The sequence below is a fragment of the Streptopelia decaocto genome (assembly GCF_964273445.1).
Source record: "Streptopelia decaocto genome assembly, chromosome: 15".
In the NCBI taxonomy this organism is placed as follows: domain Eukaryota; kingdom Metazoa; phylum Chordata; class Aves; order Columbiformes; family Columbidae; genus Streptopelia; species Streptopelia decaocto.
Window position 1 is genome coordinate 5,182,592 of NC_138670.1, and position 23,584 is coordinate 5,206,175.

General features: G+C 39.1%; 1 protein-coding gene across 3 annotated transcripts in view; it reads right to left on the minus strand.

The window, feature by feature from the left end:
- HECTD4 (HECT domain E3 ubiquitin protein ligase 4) overlaps positions 1-23,584 on the minus strand; it is a 68,724-nt gene that overhangs the window by 39,363 nt on the left and 5,777 nt on the right. For 2 of the 3 annotated variants that reach the window (XR_014185477.1, XM_082066522.1), the window contains exons 2-19: positions 19,954-20,471; positions 17,301-17,390; positions 16,824-16,954; positions 15,139-15,247; positions 14,429-14,567; positions 13,470-13,640; positions 11,315-11,507; positions 9,841-10,002; positions 9,631-9,744; positions 9,037-9,177; positions 8,459-8,691; positions 7,966-8,111; positions 5,882-5,952; positions 5,132-5,237; positions 4,408-4,528; positions 3,401-3,529; positions 1,444-1,568; positions 218-371 (exon numbers count right to left, since the gene is read on the minus strand). Coding sequence is in view for 2 of the 3 variants with exons in the window: in XM_082066522.1 (XP_081922648.1) it covers positions 218-371; positions 1,444-1,568; positions 3,401-3,529; positions 4,408-4,528; positions 5,132-5,237; positions 5,882-5,952; positions 7,966-8,111; positions 8,459-8,691; positions 9,037-9,177; positions 9,631-9,744; positions 9,841-10,002; positions 11,315-11,507; positions 13,470-13,640; positions 14,429-14,567; positions 15,139-15,247; positions 16,824-16,954; positions 17,301-17,390; positions 19,954-20,471 (2,853 nt within the window). In the remaining variant the exon portion in view is untranslated. The remainder of the gene's footprint in view (positions 1-217; positions 372-1,443; positions 1,569-3,400; positions 3,530-4,407; positions 4,529-5,131; positions 5,238-5,881; positions 5,953-7,965; positions 8,112-8,458; positions 8,692-9,036; positions 9,178-9,630; positions 9,745-9,840; positions 10,003-11,314; positions 11,508-13,469; positions 13,641-14,428; positions 14,568-15,138; positions 15,248-16,823; positions 16,955-17,300; positions 17,391-19,953; positions 20,472-23,584) is intronic. The other variant, XM_082066521.1, reaches the window with a different exon arrangement.

Genomic DNA, 23,584 nt, shown 5'->3' on the forward strand with positions numbered 1-23,584 from the left:
CACACTGTGTGTTGTTGTTGACAACAAAGCATTACCCAGCAGCTGTTTTACCAAGTCAAACTTAACATTCAGCATTATCAGCTCCTGTAGCTGTTGAACAATTCTTGAACTCTGATCTTGGATCACTTACTGCAGAAAGCTGACCAAGATCTGCAGCACTGTAGAACATGCCACATCTTTTTTCTGTTGTAGAAAACTGCTGACACAAAGATCATACCTGACTTGTGTAAAGAACCAGCTGCACCAATTGAGGCATCAAGGCATCAGCCATGGTCAGAGTTTGCAAATTTGGATGCATCAGGGATGTCAGCAGGACGGGAAGCAGATGACCAAGCATAGTAGCCTTTGTAATTTGTTCCAGGCCTTTTAATCTGTAAGAGGAGCCAAGGTTTACATAGTAACAACTATTTTCATAGAGTATCACTTCTAATTTTAGTCATCTGTTTAATCTTGTAACAGACTGCGTAAGTAGGCAATTTAAAATTCAGCAGAGAACATTTGCATTTTAAAAAAACCCAAACAAACAAAAAAGCCAACAACCAAGAACTTAATATCTTGAAAACATGATTTCTCCAATGTGTCTAGTCTTTGCTTTCAATTCTTACTAAACAATGATAGATAAGAAGACAGTAAATCAAGAGTTTAATAATTACTTAGAAAATCATAAGCTCCCTTGGGCATGGGATGAAAGTCCACATCAAACACAAATGTATTTGTTCAGTATGTATGTCAGGCTGCCAGCACATGTAGCTCAATGTATTTAAAAGAATCTGTATCTATAAAAATATATTTAAACATGAAACCCTTCTGAAAACATCTCAAAGGAACTGCATATTGTCAATAAACAAAACTAATCTCGCAGGCACAGAAAAGCATAGAAACTGAAACCTGAGACACAACTGGGCGAGGGAGTGATTGTTTAACTAGAGAAAAGGTTCACAGCTGCTGTTTACATCCCATTCCCAACATATATTTTTAAGCAGAGGAGAGACAGAGAAGGGCAAGGTGACGCTACCTGATGATAAATGCAGGATATTGTAACAACACCCAAGACTTACCATGGGATAAAGTATCTAGTCCAGCTACTAGAGATGTAATAGTTAGCAATTTAAAAATAAAAAACTGCCCCGACTTGCAGGAGTATTCCCGGCTGACTGAATACCATTTGTTTCCAGTTGCTCTGCTCAAAAATACCACTGTAACTGACTAAAAACTCACCAGTTCAAAGTTTCTTTATTATCAAGCTGGTAGTACTGACACAGAGAGTCTGATTCTAAATTCTTCAAAAGACAAGGGCTAAGCAAATGCTATAGTAAGAAATGGTTCACATACCTTTGAAGCTCACGTATGAAGTTATAAAGAACAAGTCATGGGAACTGTGCTGGTATAATAATCCACAAAAAGCAAGTTTACTCTTTTAAACTTAACATACACTTGTCTTACCTTTGCTCTCTATCAGAAATGTCACTGTTTATTAGTGCAGTAGTGACTTGTTGCAGCATTTCTAGGACTTCATCACATCCTGTCAGAATTTGTGTAGCAAGAGACAAAATGCTGGTCTTTAGCTCCTAGGTACAAAAAGAGTTATAGGATACTTGAATTCTTAGAGAATACAAAAAAAAGACAACAGAACAAAACGATGGATTTCCAAATTAAAATAATGATAATGTGACCTGGCAGGCCTGCAGCAGTAGATTCATCCAAGACTTAAATTTGATTAATGCTAAGCCCCAAAGTGCTGGGAGAAACTAGGTGCATGTTTTACAGGATGCACATCCAGTTTCTAGAGGGAAGGAATCCCCACGTCCAGCAGAGGCGACAGCTGTTAGCCAGCCAAGGTACAGCATTGGTGACACAATGTTCTAGCAGGTATGAGGATCACTGTGGAGAGAGAAACTGAACAATGAAAACATGGGTGAATAGTGAGACAAAAGAAGTACTGCAATATTTAGCATTTACTCAATAAGCCTGAACAAATAACTTTCAACTTTAGCAGATTAAGAGCACACAAAGTCTCAAAAGGCAGCAGACAAAACCAGCTTAACAAACAATACCAGAAATCCAGAAGTCAATACTACTATAGAAAAATTGTTAGTTACAAAAACTACTATGGTAAGACAGCCTGCATGCTAGGACAAACCTGGCTTCTACACGTTCATTCAAGACTATTCAGACAATATTCCAGATGTGGTCTCACCAGTGCAGAGTAGAGGGGAAGGAGAACCTCTCTCAACCTACTAACCACCCCCTTCTAATCCACCCCAGGATGCCGTCGGCCTTCCTGGCCACAAGGGCCCAGTGCTGGCTCATGGTCATCCTGCTGTCCCCAGGACCCCCAGGTCCCTTTCTGCTACGCTGCTCTCTAATAGGTCATTCCCCAACTTAGACTGGAACCTGGGGTTGTTCCTGCCCAGATACAAGACTCTACACTTGCCCTCGTTATATTTCATTAAATTTTTCCCCATCCAACTCTCCAGCCTGTCCAGGTCTCTGGATGGCAGCACAGCCTTCTGGCATGTCAGCCACTCCTCCCAGCTTGGTGTCATCAGCAAACTTGCTGACAGTCACTCTATTCCCTCGTTCAAATCATTGATGAATATATTGAATAATATAGGCCCCAGTACTGCCCCCTGAGGCACTGCACTAGATCCAGGCCTCAACTGGACTCCACCCCACTGACCACGACTCTCTGGCTTCTTCCCTTCAGCCAGTTCGCAGTCCACCTCACTACCCGGTCATCCAGATGCTGTGGGAGACTGTGTCAAATGTCTTACTCAAGTCAAGGTTGATCACGTCCACTGCTCTGCCATCACCCATCCATCTTGTTATGTCCTCATAAAAGTCAATGAGGTTGGTCAAGCACGACTTCCCCTTGGTAAAGCCATGTTGACTGCCCCTAATGACCCTCTTATCCCTGATATGCCTTGAGATGGCACCAAGGAGAAGTCGTTCCATCAGTTTCCCAGGGACGGAGGTGAGGCTGACCAGTGTAGAGTGACCCAGGTCCTCCTTCTTGCCCTTTTTGAAGACTGGAGTGACATTTGCATTCCTCCAGTCCTCAGGCACCTCTCTCGCTTCTCAGACTTGGCAAAGATGATGGAGAGCACATGATATTTATGATGAGCACATAGTAATTAAAATACATTTTAAACCTCATTATATGTATATTTAGTAAGGGAAGTGTCTGCTCTCACTGACAATATAGAACCCAACCTAGAAGACTGAACACAGAACAACTGCAGACTTTAGCTGGAAAACAGGAAAAAATCCTGTCTACAGTAATTTAGCTATATCGAGAAGAAAGGAAGCAACAAAATAAGTAGAAAGCACTGCAGAAATAAGGGGTGTCACAGGAACACTGACTGTAGAGAGTCATTCTAGAATAAAACTTGGTGTTTACCTGTACCTTCAATGTCTCTCCCTGCAAGGAGCTGTCACTGTCATCATTGTCATCGGGTTTAATCAAAATAGTGTTACTGAGGAGGTGGTTCTGTACAGCCATCAGATACCGCAAGCACGAAGATGCAGCCTTTAACATAAATAAGTACACTTTACATTATCTAAACCCTTTAATCAAGCTTGATTCAGGCAATCCTTGTATTTTGACACAAAAGAGGAAAAAAGTAGGGGGAGAGGACAAGTAAAAACAAAAAACAATTTTCCCTGAATAGAAGCGTTTTTTGCTGATTTAGTGCAAGCTTTTTCATTTTTATCTAAGAGAACAACCTGGTTGCAAATAACTTGCAAAGCTTATACAGAAGCAGGGCCATTCTATTCAAGTATGTAACATTATAACAACATTTAAGTACTATAACATGAATTAATTCTTAGAAGATAATGCCACCAGAGAGCTAAATTTAATTCACATTCCCAAAGTGATGGTTCCATTCTACTCCTTTCCCATCCTCCGGGAGCACAGGCCATAACTTTGTCCCCTTGCCCGTGTTTGTCTTTGCCATCAGCCAGATCAGGGGCTGGCACCACTGAAAACACCTGTGTGTACTTTTACCATCAAACTAAGTCGATTTTCACTCATTTTTGTCTGTAAATGATAATCCGTTCTGCCTCTACGAATCATTACACACAACTGTATGTTCTTTTTAAAGTTGTTGTAATGCTCTGAGGGCTGATACACACAAGCTTCCTTTAAATTGAAGCAGCTACCACATAAATTGGAAAATAATTCCACATATAAACCTGGTTTAGCTTTACTGCAAGATTTACTTTGCTGTAAGAAATCATTTATTCTTTCCCTGTACAGCATAAACAAAAGACATTTTTTTCCTGTATTTGTTAAGACACACAATTATAGAAGTTTCACCGCTATATAATCAGTGAAGATGATGGATTTAAAGAGGAAAAGCAGCCAAAGGCAAATATACTTTTATCAAAATTCATTTCACTTACAGGCACAGTTGAAAGAAGCCTTTGAAAATCATCTTTAGATACAGTTTGGCACTTGGTGATTAAGACACAAGATTCTCGGACAACAATCTTGAGAATGTAGTGCAACAGCTCATCATTTAGTCTTCAAAAAATGCAGGAAAGATGTAAAATGTTAATAGTCTAATTATGGTGTATTTTGTACAGCTCATCTCAAAAGCCTCAGCAAGCTGTATCGCAAATTATGTGAAACCAAAACAAATATCTGTTCAACTTCAGAGATTCAGACACAAAGAAAACAAAGCCTGAAATGTTTAACAATCAATGCAACAAATTAGCAGTGATTTCCTGCACTGTGCTGATAGAACCTATGGCTCCCAAAAAGACCTCCTCCCGACTTGAACATATTACCTGAGACTGACAGTTTTAATGCTGAAAAGTCACCTAACGTAGTGATATAGAGAGTAATGGCAGAATATCCTACTTAAAAATTATTACCCACATTTACTGTATACATAAGGCTAAGTTTGTATACAGAAATCTTCAAAGCTTCCCCTAAAACATCCAACCTCTCTCTTCCTTGTCCCAACAAAATCCTACCCACTATGGACATCAGACAGTATTTCAGGTCACACTGGCTAGTAAGATAACAAGTCATTTCAGCAGAATTTTATGCAAGTTTACCTAAAGCAAATAACAGAAACGCATATTATGAGCAGGGAGGAGGAGGACGAGACCGTTGCATTACCTATAATGATCATCATCTTCACTTCCAAATCTGTTATTCTGAAGCTGTTCAGCTAAATTAGTCAGGATAACATCACGGAGTTGAGAGAGACCACTATTTCTCTCTCCTAAAATTGAAAGCAAAAGCATTTTGCAGAATTAATTTATTTCCTCAGATACCTTGCTTAATATAGGCTATGTTCTGGAAGTTACTATTTTTACAGTGTAACTGCTGACACTACAGACCATTAAATCTTACTCTGCACACACCACTGTTTTAAATTCCAAAGACTTTGACACGTGAACACATTTCTATGAAGTAACAAAGTTCTGCTCATCAGCTGCTCCTGAGTCCAGAATTCTATTTCATGGCAAACACAAATAAATTACTCTTTTCACTAAGGTCTAAAATGACCTCTGGTTACTGTATAACTGCCATGGGTGACATTAACTGCTAAGCAGGTGTTCTAAAATACAACCTGGACAAGAAATATTAATACTGACAAAAGAGAATGTTAATTCTTTTCAATTTCAAGCAGCTGACTGATCTAGACAAATTTTCCTTTTCTACACCTAACATACACTTGACTATGTAGCCATTCAGAAGGCAGCTTCAGAATATGAAGCATTTCATCATTTCCTAGAACAGGGTTTAGAGCAGACTAGTGCTCAGTATTCTGTACTGTTCTCCCTCCAGAGGTTGAGAAATATTTCTGCTTTTTGATTTCAATTAAAAAAACCTCTCTGTCAAACATCAGTAAAACATTCTCACCTTCGGTTAAGACCAATTTCAATAAATTATTGATTTCTGCTTCTCCAGGATACAGGATATTTAAACCGGAGCTAAAGAAAAAATAAAACCACGTATTACTTGAGAAATTTAAAAGGGAACAAAATAATTTCAATGGATATGTGAAAAATGCTGTCACAGAATCTCAAGTTAATATCTGATGTAACATTTAGAATGACTATGGAATAGCTTCTTCCAACTCAGAAAGGCATCCTCCGTATTTTAACATTTGTATTAGTCATACAACATACAGCTGCTTTCTCCAGAAATCTCTTGTAATCAACTATATTTTATTGTTTAGGTCCCAAAGCTTCTTCAAGAGCTATTTGCTTCCCCCTGAGCAACTCCATATTAATCACTCATGTATATGACAGCACCATCTTTTTTCCAAGCAGCAGACAAATGTCAAGAAAAAATGGATGAGGGCTCAGAGAACAACTAGAACAACTCGGATGATGGAGCAAGAGCTGTGGTTTGTGATAAGAACGATGGAAAATGCAAGAGACCGTCATCAAGAAGTCACCACTGTTATGGTTTTATACCTAAAGGCTGGCTCTTATAAAGGTCTGTCTTAAACTACGCAGAAGATTCTAGAACTGGCATTTCAGAACCAACACAGCAATAAATATCCCTCATGGAGATACTTTTCCCCTCTTACTGCTGATGAACTTTGTCCTTCCTACATGAATTACCACACCAAGACAGAAGCTCACAATAACTCAGGAGTACTTCGTGACTGTCAGAAGTGTTGAAACTATTATGCGGACTTCTTCATTTCTTTTCCCCTTTTCTTTTTAAATAACACTCTTAGAGAAAAGTGGTATGTTTTTCAGCTTCGCTCCAAGAGCAGAGACAATGGCAGCTTCCCTCCCCTGGCTCACGCTGACCAACTTGTGGTACAAACACAAGGAAAAGTTTCCAAGCATCACAAGCCAAATTTGAGGTTTCCATCGGTATCAGAACCCCCCAGTGAAAAAACAGGAGGAAGCAGATATTATCTAATCCCCACCTTTGTATATTTTTTTTCTTCCCACAAATCATTGGAGGATACAGGATTAAACAAGGGAAAAAGCAGAGGCTGCCCACCCAGCTGAGAGGATACATGTCCTTCTGTCAAAAAGCAAGACCTTGAAAATGCTACATAATCATACTAAAGATACGCTATTCTCCTTTACTCGCGGAGCTACATAGAGCCACTGAAATTTGGAACGTCGTGATTCACACGCAAAAAATGCACGTTGATCTTCAGAAGATTTTGTTCTCAACCTTTGGAGCACTTCCCACTTGAAAGCAGATTCTATTTGTACTGCGGACCCTTGAGACAGCATTCCTCGTCCTTGAGGTTTACATTATCTCCTTTTCGTGATACACAACCACACTTTGCTCACCTCCCTGTACTTAGTCATTCTGCTATTTTGACAAGTAGGAGAAAGGGAATTACACAGCATCAGGTTGAAAAGATGCAGGAGCTGATACAAGGTGGAGCTGAAGCGACCATCCTGCTTCGGTGTTTAATGAGCTGGTGTTCCAACCCAGACACGTAATGCCCACCCTGCTACCAAAATACATTCCTGTTTTCTAAACATAAACCTGACTTTCTCAAGACAGCCTTACTACCCAGCCCATGATTTTTCTGGACCTTTGATTTTACAGTATTCCTCAGGTATTATTTATTTTGCTTCCTCTTCCATTCCTTTTGTTTAGGAGAAAATCAGTATTGTCACTTGAAACCCTGGTACAACAGCATCAGCTTCACCTATTCCAGACCACCAATAAACTATATATGCTAAATACGGAAGTCAGTTAGGCCATCACTGAAATAAGGAAAACTTTGCTTAAATTTATTTATTATGAGCATTTTTAAAATCCTAAAGAAAGCCAATAAAAGGCAACAAATGAAAAGTATGAGAATTATTATCTGTTATTTCACACTGACATCATGACAGACACATTGTATTTCCCTTCTTCCACAAACTGTGGAATACAATTTGAATGTTCATCTGTTACAACACTTTCAAATAAACTATACTCTAAGTTAAGTTTAATTTGACAAAACAGCTATTTACCTAATAGCCAGACAAACCTCCTTCTGAATTTCAGAGCAAATCTGATCCCTTGGTGCCATCAGTAACTGCCAAAGTAACAGGCCAGACCTTCTGACAATATCTCTATTTCTTTCAGTTTGTGGGCTGAAGAAAAATTTAAAAACCACCTAAGAAAAATTAAACACAACAATATTAAAAACTTAAGCACTGTTCACATTAACTCTTTTTCTGCAGTCAGTTTCTCCAATTATTTGTCTAGGTCACTAGGCATCTCAGAGTCAGAAACTAACTTTGGAAGTAACCTCTCTGGATTTTATTTTAACCTGTAAATATGTGGCGATGACATTTAAATGAAACGGGTGTACAAGGTACTGCAAAGCCACTGCTAAGTCAATCTCCAATAAATCGAATGCAATAGAGAAAAATATAGTAAAATCAAGTGGTTGCCTGCATTCTAAAACAACTGGGGTTATTTTAGTGTTTATTTTGAAGTACACTTAAGAGGCGCTTGTACCTGAAAGACAACAAGGATGCATCGTATTATGCAAGTATCTCCATTCACCATAGCTTTTTCCATAATGTCACAAATACTGCTGAGATGATGCGCTTCAATCGGATGCTGCTTGCCCAAAAAATTTGTGATGGGAAGATTGTTGCTGGCTGCAAGCAGGTTGAGTTGGTGAATACACATGGCACCAACATGGTGCAGTAGCTGGTTGATAACCTCATTTGTGGTTGTTGCATCCCCTAGAAGAAAAGCAGTTCACACGCTGTCTACAAACACAGGCTATAGCATCAGCATTTGCTTCTAAAATGCGATATATCATCAGCTCCTAACTTCAGGACATCTGCCCACAAGATAAACAAAAGAATTACCCACATGACTTTTTTAATATGCTAAAGGTAGCAAGAACCTGGAAACTTCGAAACACGTCTTGCTTTTTCCTTTCTTAAAGATAAACCATGACCAGTATTTATAAATAACTTTTCAAGAATGAACTCCACATTTAATAGAAAGCTTCTTTAATTTTGTTCTACGATAACTGTACATTTTACGTCCACTTTGTACTAAATGCTGACTTGTAGGTTTACCTTTGGGCTCTGCAATGACATGACTCACTCCCAGCCTCTGGCAGACACAGTGGAACGCCTGGTTCCCAGGATTGCACCACTGATCAATATAATCATTAGAGCACGTCCAGATCATGTTATTCATAGTATCATAACAGGCACCTAAGAAAAGCAAAATATTTTGCACATCAAATTTTAGATTGTTTGTTAGCAAACCAGACTAAATTGTTCTTATAGCAGACATAAATCCAAATTATTTCCTTTATACAGCAAATTTAGTCACAATGCATTTGAATTAAAAACATTACAAGGAGATTTATTAACAAAGGAATGAAGTGAATGCACATCCCTTTTGATGTGTCAAGTAAGTGTACAACAGCATCTATAGCAGGTGAACACTTCAGTGCTTGCTCTTTATAAGCACCTAACATATATCATTCCTCCACCAACTTATCACATGCTGCCACAGTGCATAAACTAAAAGTACAGAATTTCACCATAAACACGAAACCCCATCAACTGCAGAGTTGCTTATTGCAAATCAAATTATTTAGAATCTAAGGGTTCGATATGCCTACTTCAGAAATATTCCCAGGAAAGAGATCTGCTCCTTACCAAGTCCTGGAACTAGAGCACCACGGCCAAGTGAACTTCCTGCAGCATCAATGAGATCTGCTCGGCTGGTGAACTGCCCGTCCGAAATGTTGAACACCAAGCTCGAAGCAAGAACTACATAGAAAAAACGTCTCCCATAAATTCCTGATAAGTTCGTTGTATTTCAGAAAACCCAGGACTTCAAACCTGCCATGGACGTATCCAACTTACTTTTTAGAGATGACAAAGCACTTGTTCCTCCAAAGAGCGAGCGTGTGGCTGAACTGCCGGATCCCCCCGGGGGTGGGACCAACATCACCAGGTACGTCCCACACGTGTATATCGGGGTTTTCCTCAACATCTTCAGGGGGAGCCCACAGCTGGTGTTTGCAGCTGAAATATTGAACAGCAACACAGAACACAAACATGCATTAAAAACTCATAACAGCAGGCAGCAAAAAAGGCAGATTTCTACATAAGGCTTCAAATAAACCAATATGGAAATTAATTTAAGCTACATTTAGAAGTTGCCTTAAGGAGTTGTATATAGGGGGTGGCCTCATAAACACAGACATTCAGCATCAATCCCCAGAAGGATATAAACAGTTTCACAGGTTATTTAACCAAATTAAAAAAAAAAATAAAATAAAATAAACCCAGCAATCTCTAGTTTCCAAATCAGAAAAATCAGTAGCCTAAAATGGTGTTAAGAATTCTCTAGTGATAAATATATTGAAAGCAGTATCTTAGAGCCAAATAATCTTTTAACATAGAGAGATCATTTGAGATTCACTACGCATTTACTATTTTAAGTCCTCCTGCTCCACAGGAAACGTATACAGTCATGATGATCCAGCTCCTGCCACAGCTGATCAACACTTTCCTGAGCACTGACTGAAGAATTATCCAAGAATAACCACTTATTCTTCTTCTTCTGTAGCACTCTAGTTGTTAACTGGCAAAACATAGCATTTAAAATAGCTCTTTGAGCTAACTCCGCCAGTGTCCCTGTAAGCACATCTATCTCCTGTACAATTTATTTGTATGGAAATACCTATAATTGTTTAAAATTGAAGACAGAAAACTCAGGTACATATGAAGGAAGAAGTAATTCAGGATAAAATGAATACAATATTAAGACAAATTTTACAAAGCTTCAGATCATCCTGAAAACCACCAATGCTGGTCTTTCAAGATTCCCTAATTAACTTGGGTAGTTTCAGCAAGCCCATAAAAGAACACCCAAACATTGTGCAAATTACCTGAAAAAAAGCAAAATGACTTCCAATTTATAATATTCCATTTCCTTGTAAAACAATAGTTTCATTTTCTAAGCTGCTGACCATTTCTACATAACGATTAGAAGCCCAGTTGAATGGCCAGCAGAGAATGTAATTATCAGTTGGATCAAACGTGGCATAAACCAGTTCTATAATGGAATACATAGGGAAGAAAGGTGCTACAAGTATTCTTCCCATTCTTTGTTCTTAAACTTTTCTCAAAATCAATGCCTAATTTAGCAAAGGAACTTGTAAGTCAAGTATTAAGCAAATACTGCACATATATTTCAAACACTTATTTTGGAAAAAAAACGCAACTCTTTTTATTTTTACATGTCCTACGAGGTTAGTAATTACTAGAATCGATACTTCATGTATTAAGAAACAAACCATGAAAAATTACTGTCAGTAAAACCTCTTCTGACCTGCTTGGTCCTCTTTGAGAGTATTGGAGATTGTGGAGCCCGTGAGAGCGGCCAGCGTTGCTGACGGGGAGGCTCTGTACCTGGACAGCCTACTCAGCAGCATCTCGTTTATGCTCTTTGCAGATTCACCCTCTTTTCGCATTAATATAATTCGTTCCTGTAGAGGATTTGCTATACATATGCCATTTTCAACCTATTAAAATGGAGAAGAAACATACTTTCAGATATTGAAATCCATAGGAGACAGATTAACCTTCACTGAACAGTAAAATTGAACAATACAATATATCAAGCAGGGGTACAAACCTAAACTTAAACCCTGCTGGCAGAATTTCTTACCAAAAAAAAAGTATTATAAAAGCTAGACAGACGAGTATTTGTTTTCTTTGTGACTCTGTGGTTCAGTGCAGTTATCTTCTACTTTGTCTGTCCTCAAAACCAGAACTGCTTGTCATAATCTCAAGTTTATTTATGGAAGTCTAAAAAGTATTTAACCTCCCTGTATTCTTAATGAAGTTTCACTGGCAATTTTTGTAAAAAGACCCCTTTAAATCACTTGCCAGCCAAAAGCTGTACTACTACAGCCTCGCACTTGCAGCTCCACCATCCCACCAAGTGCAGCTGTTGTGTAGCAGCTGCTGAGCAGATACACAGACATTGCGCCCAATGTACTCCAAAGCTAAATCCTCATACAATTGCAGTTATCAATACTAGAGGGCTGTATCTCCTGGCTCCCTTCCTTGACTTCCTACCTGTCAGGATGCTCTGATCTTGTACCCAGTAGAAACAGTCCCTGAACACTAACCAACTATCTTGGGCCCCTTTACCTTCAAGCAGCCTTGCCCATGGGATTTCCCCCAGCAATTGCCTGAAAAGGCCAAAGTTTGCCCCGCTGAAATCCAGGGTTGCAACTCTGCTTGCTATCCTGCTCCTGCCACATGAGATCCTGAACTCCACCATCTCATGGTCGCTGCAACCAAGGCAGTCCTCAACCTTTACCGCTTCAACTAGACCCTCCTTGTTAGCGAGCATGAGGTCCAGCAGTGCACCTCTTCTAGTCGGCTCCTCCACTCTTTGCATCAGAAAGTTCTCGTCAAGGCACTGGAGGAACCTCCTAGACTGTGGCTGGCTGGCCGAGTAGTCCTTCCAACTGACATCAGGGAAGTTAACATCCCCCACCACGACCAGGGCCTGTGATTGTAAGGCTGCTCTCAGCTGTCTGTAGAAGGTCTCATCAACTTCCTCACCCTGATCTAGTGGCCTATAATAGACACGCACAATAGTATCACCCTTACCAGCCTGCCCCATAGACTCTCAACTCGCTCCTCATCCATGCCTGGACAATACTCAATACATTGTAGTTGCTCTCTCACATAAAGAGCAACTCCACCACCACGCCTGGCTGGCCTGTCGTTCCTGAAAATCACATACCCATCCATGACCACATTCCAGTCATGTGTGCTGTCCCACCATGTCTCCGTAATTGCCACTAGATCATAATCTCCTGCCCTAACACAGGTTTCTAACTCCTCCTGCTTATTCCCCATGCTGCACGCATTGGTGTACAGGCATTTCAGAGAGCGAGCCGAGCACACAGATTTCACCCCAGGGGTATGGGAGGCCTCCCAGCCTTCATGAACTCTAGAGAGATGCCCCACTGACGCAAGCCCAGCTACAACCCCATCCCAATTCGAGTCTAGTTTAAAGCTCTCCAAATGAGCCCTGCTAATTCCTGTCCCAGCATCCTTTTAGGCTATAAAATGCAGTGTAGACAAAACAATTGTATTTAATTTGTGGGACCTGATTGGCTTTTAACACAATGAAGCAGATCCACAGTAAACAATGCTTTAAACCCTAATATATTGAATTACTGTCCCAGCATAAAACTTAATTGCTAATTACAATAAAATACATTTTGCATTACAAGACAATTCATACTGCCCGAGTACGATAGTCGTATGTCCTCAGAAGACAGAAGTGAACAATACACCTTTTGTTCTTTTAAAAGTGATTTCATAAACATGTTACAAACAACCATTCAGATTACACATATCAATATTCAAACTTAATACGTTAATTTGAAAATGCTGCTATTTAATTAAGCAGTAGTCATCCTACCAACTCCAGATTCATAGAAAACACATAATTTGCTTACTATAAGTTCAAAAACATCCATAAAGACAGAGTGGCCTTTGGGGGTTTTTTCATTGAGGCTTGCAGGAGACCAAATCCAGTAGAAATAGGTACCATCTGAAGAAAGATGCACGGTAGTCATGGTGCTGCCAACTGGGAAGTGATTTACTGGCATTGGGATTATTTGACAAACCTATGAGAAGGAGAGCATCTTAACAGTTATTTTGAAGTCTGTTCTTACGAGCATTAGCAATGTACTCAAAAACAAAGAAATAATTTAAGATCAAGTGCTGTTAGTCTGTAAGAGGCTTATTAGTGGACATAACAGTACTGTTACATTTATTTGTTATGAAGAGCTATTCTGTAATGTTTGCCAAATGGACCTACTGTGTACAAAACAGCTTGTATATCTAAACTTTTAACATTTCTAAAAATAAAAGGATCATCTCCTCTCTAACAACTGAGATCATACCTATAGTACCATAAGGAAAATATTCATGCTAAAGAGTTATTTACTTCCTGCAACACTACTTGAAACTTTGGAAGAAGAGGGGAATCCAAACATCCTCAGCTTCAGGAAACACACTGGAAATAAATGTGCAAATCCATCCTGAAAACCAGGGCAGAAACAAACCCAAACTAAACAAACTATGGATTTTTGCAAAGGTTGACAGTTGTTTAGCTACAAAACACAACTTGATCAGAAATAGTACATGAATTTTGTTACAGTAGAAAAATGATGAGCTGTTCGGGAAGATTATTTTTCAGTTTAAGTCTAGCTCTATTTTTCTATTGTTTGATTGTTTTATAATCTCATCATACAACATTCTATCTCTGACAATACTATCATAATACAGTACACTGTAAGTCTGCATATGCATATATATATATACACACACACACACAAAGCTAGAAATTACTGTGATTAACTAAGAACATTTTTTAACCCTACTGTAAGTCTGCAATGACTCATTCCTTTACCTGAAGGGTATGCTGATCCACAACCTGGAAAAGGGAGTGTGGCTTATTATCAAAAGAGACGGGCCGATGGAGAAGTTTGCCGTTGCCAAAAGCAACCCAGCCCGGCTCCAGCTCCTCGTTCCGGCAGTACACAAAACCTCTGGCAAAAAAGCAGTACGTTAAAACCCTGTGCTATTTTTGTGTTTTTCTAAGAACAACTCACAACCACACTCTTGAATGTTGACTAAACTTAAATTCAAGGCAGTAATTTCTATTATAAGCAATAAAGAAGCAAGAAGGTGCTGTGAGTCACTTCTGCACTAATCATTTCTGTAATGAATGACATAATTAGAAAACAAATACTTACAAATTCAGCAATTATACAGCTATAAATAAAAAAGGTCACAAAACTAGTCTGTAGTATATCCCTCTCGGCAAAGAATAAACCAACTTACTACACATAAAAAAAATCAAGTCTAAGATACTGGCTATTCTGTTACTATACTTTGCAGGAGGCTGGACTAAATGGCCTCCAGAGGCCCCTTTCATTCTAAATTATTTTACAATTCTAGAGAAAACATACTCAAGAAGAATTTCAGATGATAGGTAGTGGAAATGCATAACATGCTCTAGTCTTGTTTCAGCTAATATCCCAGACACATTTACCAAAACAATAACTTATTTTTTTTAAAGCAGATCTGCAGAACAGCAAATATTCAGCTGTCACTTACCGCAAAGTACCGTGTAATCCCGATCCTAATTTGCTTATTCCCCTGCCCACTGAATTGGTTGTATAAAGATAGAGCCCATCTGCTGCGAGACAGCGCCCCAAGTCTGCGTCTGGACCGGGGAGAAAAGAGAGCGGAGCAGGGAGCTCCCGTCACACACCGCTGGAAATTCCCTGTCCTCATCCCACTCCCACAGCAGCCAAAACCAACAGATGCTCCTGACATGTCATTACCAACAGGTCAGAACCATTTTTTAAATACTGAATTTATTATTTGCTGTTCTAAGAGCTACCGTAACACAGTCAAAGTCCATTCATTTTACAGTTGGTTCTTTACTTTTTTTTTTTTTATAAAAAGCATTACAGTGGTGCCCAGATCACACCGAACTCACACCAATAGTTGGGCTATTTAAATCTCCTGCTGTTGCCAAATAACAAGAATTAGGTGCTAGTTATTCAGCCTCTCTTTTGAGATAATATATGTCATTGGTGCTGTTTTTCCATGATTCAAATGTACATCAACCATCTCCAAATAATTTTGTTTTCCTGAGTTGTGTCAGGGAACAGATTGCCTTATCTTACTGAAAAAAAACACAGGGAAAAGAAACTGCCTTAACAGTTGTGTGTCATTTCAGTGTTAAAGGCCTGTCTTTGGGTATTACAGCCCAAGCTGCTGTAAAAACAAACAAACAAAAACACACACACAAAAAACCCCAAGCAAATCAAACCACAACAACACAATGAGTTGGATATTTCTAAAGCAAGTGAACTCTCTCATTAAGTGAAAAAAATAGTAAGCAAAAACGTAGTAAAAATGGAGAATTCATTCATGGAAAGAAATAGAAGAGAAAGAATAAAAAACCCATATAAAACAGGCACAAAACTAGAATAGGAAAAAAAAGCAATGAACTTGTACTTCTAAAAATAAACGTGCTCTGCCAATGATAGCTACTGAACACAGTGATACTGCACAGAACAAAAATTACGCTTACTGAAAGACTAATGAGTGGATAATACCCAAACTTAGTTTGAGCCTGTTCAGAATTCCCACTGAAGTCAGGCAGGGTCACTATATGCTGTGATCGTTTCCCCCAGCCTCATTAGTACGCACTTTAAAGTATCATCTGGTCTTCGGCAAACAAAAAGCACACTTTTCTGAACCCCATTTTCTTGCATTTTTGAAAGAATAATATGCCATACTATCCTTAACATACCAGACCTAATATTTACCCTCATAATTTTAATACAAAACAGGCTACATTTTTTATATCTGATCCCTAAACCAACTTAAAAAAAACGCCAAACATGTACATATCTAGACAGATTAGCTTAATGAGAATAGATATGACACGGCAAACAACAAAACAATTTAATACTCTAGTATATTAGGTCCATGTTTTCAAAATTTCAGTTCTGAATGTGCAGACTAAGACAAAGTGCCCAGACAGTTGCTGCCCCCTCCCAGGCTTTGAGATGCTCCTGGGATGCCCAACTCTCCCTCCAGTTGGTCCTTCCAAACGCTTCAGCTTTCTGTTACGTGGTATGTTCTGTACTTGCTTTTACGTTAATTCCAACAGAAAAGGAGAAGCCCTTTCCAACTTTAAAGCTCTACATTACTTTTTAAACAATTATCACCACAAAAAGCATCTTCTCCTCTCTGCTAATACTGACAGCCACGAAATAATTCACCTTTATTTTCACTGCTGGAACTAGTGTTGGCATCAGGCGCAGGTAACATGTCTTCAAAGCCCCAAGACACTATGTGCTTTCCTCCGAGCAAACAAGAGGGTGATCCAGGTCCTCCCTCCAAAAGCAATAACCTTTAAGCAGAAAATAAAATAAGATGCATAGCGAACAGTGGCAGCAAAAAATAGCTATCTCAAAAGTTAAGGTGAAGATATATTAAGTAACTATTCTAGCAGAGTTCATAAGCCACTTTAAGGAATCATCAATATTTAATTAAAAAAAAAATTGACACCCAGAAACCAATTAGTGGATCCTTTTAGATTTTGCTTTCTAATGTCTTGCTTCTGCAATTGACTACATTTAAATCTTTCAATAATTCTAAAGCCTTTTAATCACACTGAAGGACATTCGTCTGTAAGTGCACTTAGACATGGTCAGAGCTGAGGTACAAGTGCTACAACTAGAAAAGTCACTACAAACCTGTATAACACATCAGCCACGGGCAAGGATCCTAGATCAGTCTGTTTCTGTAACAGATGTACTGTATGAACAAAGGTTTTCAGCGACCCTCTAAAAGGATAAGAAAAACATGAATTAAAGATGTCTATTGAAACAAGACTGAATGCACACAGACAACGGCATCTATGTAGAATATCCAGTACCATAAAGACAGACTATCCAAGACACGGCATCAAGCTTCTTTTCTAATTTGCATTTATTTTCTGATTGATTTTCATTCTTTTGTGGGGGAAGTGAAGAAGAAGAGAGAGGAACATAAAGGAAGGAACCTGGCCAAGTGCCAGGCTGAATCACACTGGTTTTCTGGCAGGGGAGGGAGCACCAGGCAGGTAGGGAGGTCAGCAACATTTGCAACCGGTGCAGTGAAGGCAAGCTAGGACTTGATAAAACACCTCGATCTTGCATCTACTACAGATAGCAACCTTCAATATTTCTTGTAGCTGATTAATCATATTTAGATATTCAAATACAATCTGTGGGTCTCCCTGGGGCTGAGCCAAAGTGTTAGTAAGAGCTGCTGCAGACATAGCTAGAGATGGCTTTCTTGACTAAAATAGAAAAGACCAAACTAATTCATTTATCATCAAGAGTCTGAATACTTTGGCTTCCAAATGCAAATTTGGAAGCTTTTCCCCTTCTGAAGTGATGCATTTAAATGTGTATAAAGACTAAATACTTCTGAAAACAAAATTAAACTGAAGTAGAAGTTGTTTCTAATCTTGCCTAGAAGTCTGTTGCTTTAAAATTTTATTGTGGTATTTACAAACAGAGTTTATAATCCTAATTATAATTCTTGTTCATTCAGAAGTTGAATACTTTTTTGTAGTATCTATTAAACCCTTATGTTAATTTAGTAGAAAACATCTGTTTTTTGTAGAAATGAAGAGATACAGAGGTCTTAAAAAAATATGCTTTGGAGTTTGTTTTAAAGGTGAGGGTATTCGGAAGAAGTCACTTTCTGAAAGATGCGGTGGCTTTATTTCCAAGCATAATAGTCTAGCTAAATATGAGAATCCTGACAGCGTCTCAGACATGATAATAGTCAGTTATGAATTGATCTCTTCAGAACCATGACTGATCCATTGAAGAGATCCCTTCCACGTGCTCTGCTGAATGCAGCCTCGGGCTTTCTGTCACACGCGGGCAGTCTTGGCTCCTTCGCTTTCCAACAGCATCTCCTCCGCTTTCCAACAGCATCTCCTCCTCCACACCCCAAACCCTGTTCTTCCCCTGCCATTTTCAGCAGTATGCTCTCACTGGTAAACCTCAGCCTGGAAAAAATTGACACTAAATACTTCAAAGCACCTCCATTAATTATTTAAGGCAATATTCACTCTGACGTGTTATTCTTAGTAATATGAAGCACCCAAGATTGCAACTAGGAATCTCAATAATAGTCTCATTTTGAAGGCTTTTTCTTCTTAATGGTAGCCAATGCATGACTTACATATTTAAAGGAAAAATGCAAGGCTTTCATAGTTGAACAAAGCACATCGGGGTATTACAAGTCTGTAAGCAATGCCAAAACAGATTCGCAAAGAATGTATAAGATCAACCTTCATTTCAAAAGCAGTATTTGAAATTTAGCTCTTATACAAATTCAGCTGCAAAAGAACATCCCATACTTCCTGAAAATTGACATCTGGAGAAAAAAATAAATAAGATTGTGTTTATGAAACCAAATTTATCTGAGCTATGTTCAAGTACATTGCCTTTCAGATAAGGCATTTGTCAGTGCAGAAGAGTTTGCCACATACAGTAGATTTCTCATTGACTTCATTAGAACAAGTACACTAGAAATTAAGTGGTTTTCATTTGCATAAACCTTTTTCTAAAGCAAACCATGACATCTCCTAAGAACTTCAACACTTTAAATCAGAGTAAAACCTGACAGACAAGACTGCAATCTGAGAAACATTAAAGCCAAGATTTTCAGAAGGCAACTAGTGACTTTAGACCCACATTTATATGGCTTTGCAGAAGCTAAGTTTTGTATACTCCTCTCCCTCTCCACAAGCCCCATTCCCGCAAAACAGTAAGTTTTTATTTAAAGCTATTATGGACATTTCATCCCCAGCCACCTGATGCTGTGCTAAACCACGCAGAGCATGGGACAGTTCAGCCTACACTAGTTGAACTCCTCCCTGGCAATGAAATAAAAAAGCCTCCAGATGTTTCACAGGTAACACTGAAATGAAATGAATTGCCCTGAAACCTGGCAGTAATGTCTTCTACAGCCAAATAAATGTTCATAAGCGACAGGAAAAAAGAGGCATTACAAAGAGAAAAGTGAGACAATTTTCCTCCATGATAAAATCATTTGGAACTGTTCCTGGAACAGAACGCTGCAGTAGAAGCAGCAGTATGCACAGGAGGGCATTTCTAACCTAGATCCTTCTGTTTTTACATATGCTAAACAGATGCAAAAAATAAATGCTTAGCTTATCAGTTTCAACCTTCCCAAACCAATATTTAAACATTAGAAAGAAAAAGACTAATGTCAATCAAAAATTAGTAGCAACAGCACAGTCACATTGTCTTTGATTCTTACGTTTAAACAGAAACACTTGCTACCAGCATCAGTCACAACACGTCATTTCAGTAGTTTCCTTACCTTGCACAAGCCAAGGCAACTAGGGCAGCAGCAGCATTTTCTTTTTGCTTATACGGAATGAGTTGGCCTGAAGCAGAAGTGTCCTCCAGCCAGGAGCACAGCAAAGACTCGATCCCATTGAGACAGTCAGCCGGCTCCTTAGTCAAACTCAATGGCTGGCAGTCCCGAAGGCAATTCAATAGCACCTCAGCGGTTATGTTACAGAGAGAAGGGTCTGTTCTACTTTGAGACTGAATGAGGGGAAAGACCAACAGAAGCCCCATTCGGGAAGTAAATGGCGCTTGTTCGGGCTGCTGCAATAAGCCCTGACGTTTCAGCAAAGCCAAGGCTTCTTCATCGCCCGAGCTCTCCCTGTCGTGCTGCTCCTCCAGGGCCAGCTGGCGCTGGGCATTCCAGAGCCCGCGCAGGGCGTTCAGCCGGTACTCCAGCAGCCGCGCGTAGGCATTGCTCTGGTTCCCGCACACCGACCGTAAGCGCTCAGCCAGCTCCGTCGGGTTCTTGGTCTCAAAGGTTAGTATCTGAAAGGAGAGGAAAAGGTGGTATTTATACCAGTTTTCTTTTCCTTAAGGAAAAAAAAAAGTTAACACGCCTGCAGTGTGATTTCAGGGGTTGGACTGCATGAGCTTTGAAGGTTCCTTCCAACCCAAACTGTTCTATACTTCTACACCAGCTGTCCTCCACCACACTCTGTGATACTTCTTTTTAAATTTCTGGACATGAATAAACTTACAGTGGAGGTCAAAGAGCACACAAGTGGTATGGAGACTGTTATTGATGAGTAAGCATTGACACCGAACCTGGGCTTGGGGGTTGCCAACAGAGATTTTTTTAATCTTTCAATCGTGATGTTAAGACAACAATAATATAGGTTGCAAATAAAAATACATATTAAATAGTATCTTTGAAAATAAAGATTTGCCTTCCCTGGAGCATTTTTTCTTTGTAATCAAGGCAATTTTGCTAAGAACTTCAAAAGGACTGAGGAGGTAGAAGGTCCCAGGAGCTGAGTTTAGAGCCCTTCTATGGAAACTAACAGGTCAACAATATTTTGTAATAAGAATCTATATGTTCTCATTTTACAGCTTTTCAAACACCAAACCAAGCAGTCCTCTAAAATGAAGAGTTTTGTTATATGCTCTCCCTTCCCTGTTTTTTTCCCCCCTCAATTTTATCATATTGCACTTAGCTACATCTTTCTCAAAATATTTCCAGTTGCTGCCACAGTTTAAAAACCTAAAAGTCTCATCATCATCACTTCAGACAGAAGAAAGAGGCCTTTTTGGCACTTCTAAGTAAAACTGGAGACAAAGCTGGAACAACAGAAAACAAGTAAACCATGACAGAAAGAAACATTTATGGGTTAGTACCCAGCCTGCTACTTGAAAGAATTCACAATTTTAAGTAATTTACAGACAACTTTTCTGCCTATAGCAGACAACAACAGTTGAGATCAGCACAGTCATTTGAGCTACGGCAGCCCCAAGGAAAGCAAAGAGCCAAACATGTTCTGATCTTTGGATCTGCTGTCCAAAGGGCTTCTGCCCACACGCCGCATCACCCCAGCTCATCAGCCCCAAACACGCTCTGGCCCAGCTTTATGCTGCCAGCCTGTCCTTCTTCTCTTTTAATTAAAAATAAAAAGGTAAGGGGAACATGAGCATTCACGAGATGCAATGGGTAATTTCATAAAGGGTTGTTTGTTTTGGTTTGTTTGGGTTTTCTTGTTTGTTTGTTTTTAATGGTAGGCAGTAGTCATGCAGAATATGAAATAGATGTTTATGTCTAACTGTAGAATTTTGAACAGCTTGATAAAACGCTTCAGGACAAATCTGCCATTTCTACAAACACTATTACTAAAGTCAATGAAACAGCTTTTCAGCAGAACACTTATCAGAGTAATGAAAAGTTCACTTTAAAGTCATTCACATAATAATTACACTTGAATAGATGTTAGTATTGAGCTCCTTAAAACTCAAGAATCTCTTTTAATTAATTTATTCAAAGAGATTAAGAACATTAAACCCTAAACCACATATTATACACTTACAATAACTGCTTCATATTAATTTGTGTTGTGTTGTCTCCAAAATAAGTGTTTTTTTCTACTATAGATGCAATCTAGAACCTTCTAAACCAGCATGCTTTTGACTTCCTTGAACTAAATACATGATGGATCCACAACTAAGCGATAACAAGCTACAGAAATGGAGGAAAAATAGAATTAGTGTTTTCACCTTAAGAGTTAAATGCTGAAGAAAACAGGTCTATGGTCCTTGGTTATGTGAATAGCCAACGCACCCCAACAGAGGAGCTGAGCTGTGCTTAGTTGGCTTTCCCTTTTACATTATAATAACCACAACTTTCATGGGGAGGCAGGGGGAGCTGTCTGTGATCTTCACCCCTTCCCAGAAACTTATTGGAACCCTGCGATCCATGTCAGATAATGCTTCAAAAAGTTGTGCTCGCCTCAATTATACCACTAAGTTAACTCACAAACTTTGTACAACCTCATGTGTACTTCGAACTAAATCTATACCCAGTGTGTAAAAACAAGCAGAAGGTTTAAATACTCAAATATTCCCCAAACACATGAGAATTGCTTTATTCTAGCCAAATTGCAAATGCAACCAAAGACTGAGTTCCAGTTGCAACCAATACATGTTTTTCAGTTTCCTTCAAGTTTCCTCCAAGTCCTTAAGTGAGATTTTTGGTTTAGAGCAGTTCCCTGATGTAGAACAGCAGGTCGAACGGAAGAGAAAGAAGAAAATGCATGATCAACGACAGACGTGAACGAGGACTTTGTGCAGCAGCTCTCCCAGGGTGCTACTGAAATTACAGTCTTGGGCTGAATTTGCTGGTTTCACTGATGCATTTTCATACCGATAAGCAATGAAGCTGCTCGCAAAGGTGTATTTTTTCCTAAAGTTGCGTATTGCAAGTGAAAACCTTTAAATCTCCAAAATAGCATTTAATTCTTTCTCTATATAATTAAATTGGCTGAACTTCACACATAAAGAGAACAACTTCTTGAAGATGGTGGTACATTTACCAAGAACAATTAGATACGTAATACCCCCCTGAGTATTAGTTAAGTATTATTCCCATCTCACAGGAGGAATAAACCATACAGAAAACCATAAACAACCTCAAAATCATAAGATAACTTTAACAGTAGCATTAAAAAAATTAAGTACATTACTTTCAACACCACGTTACAGCTATAAGGTCACTCCTCTTGTACCATACAGTTAACATACAGGGAGCACCGCCTGTTTACTTGGTTCTATTGTCTCTAGAAATACAAATAAAATCATGTTAAAAGACTGATTTACACGATTTATAGATTGTTCTATAAGAGAAATACCAGAACTGACAGTTTTAGGGTACCCTGAAAGCTGAAATACACATCAACATTTAAACTGCTCCCATAAACAACACTGTATACATGCTCCCAGTCCTCCAGTTCTGTTGCTCTGCTGGGTGACAGCATTTCTGCTGATGGCAGTTTCTGAAGACACACAGCAGGAAGCTGTCTTAGTGCAAACTCTGCCTTGATTTCTTCTAAAACATGTTTCTAAACCCTCCATAAGGCTTTTTGTTTGATATGCCTGTGTGTCTGTAAAATACATAA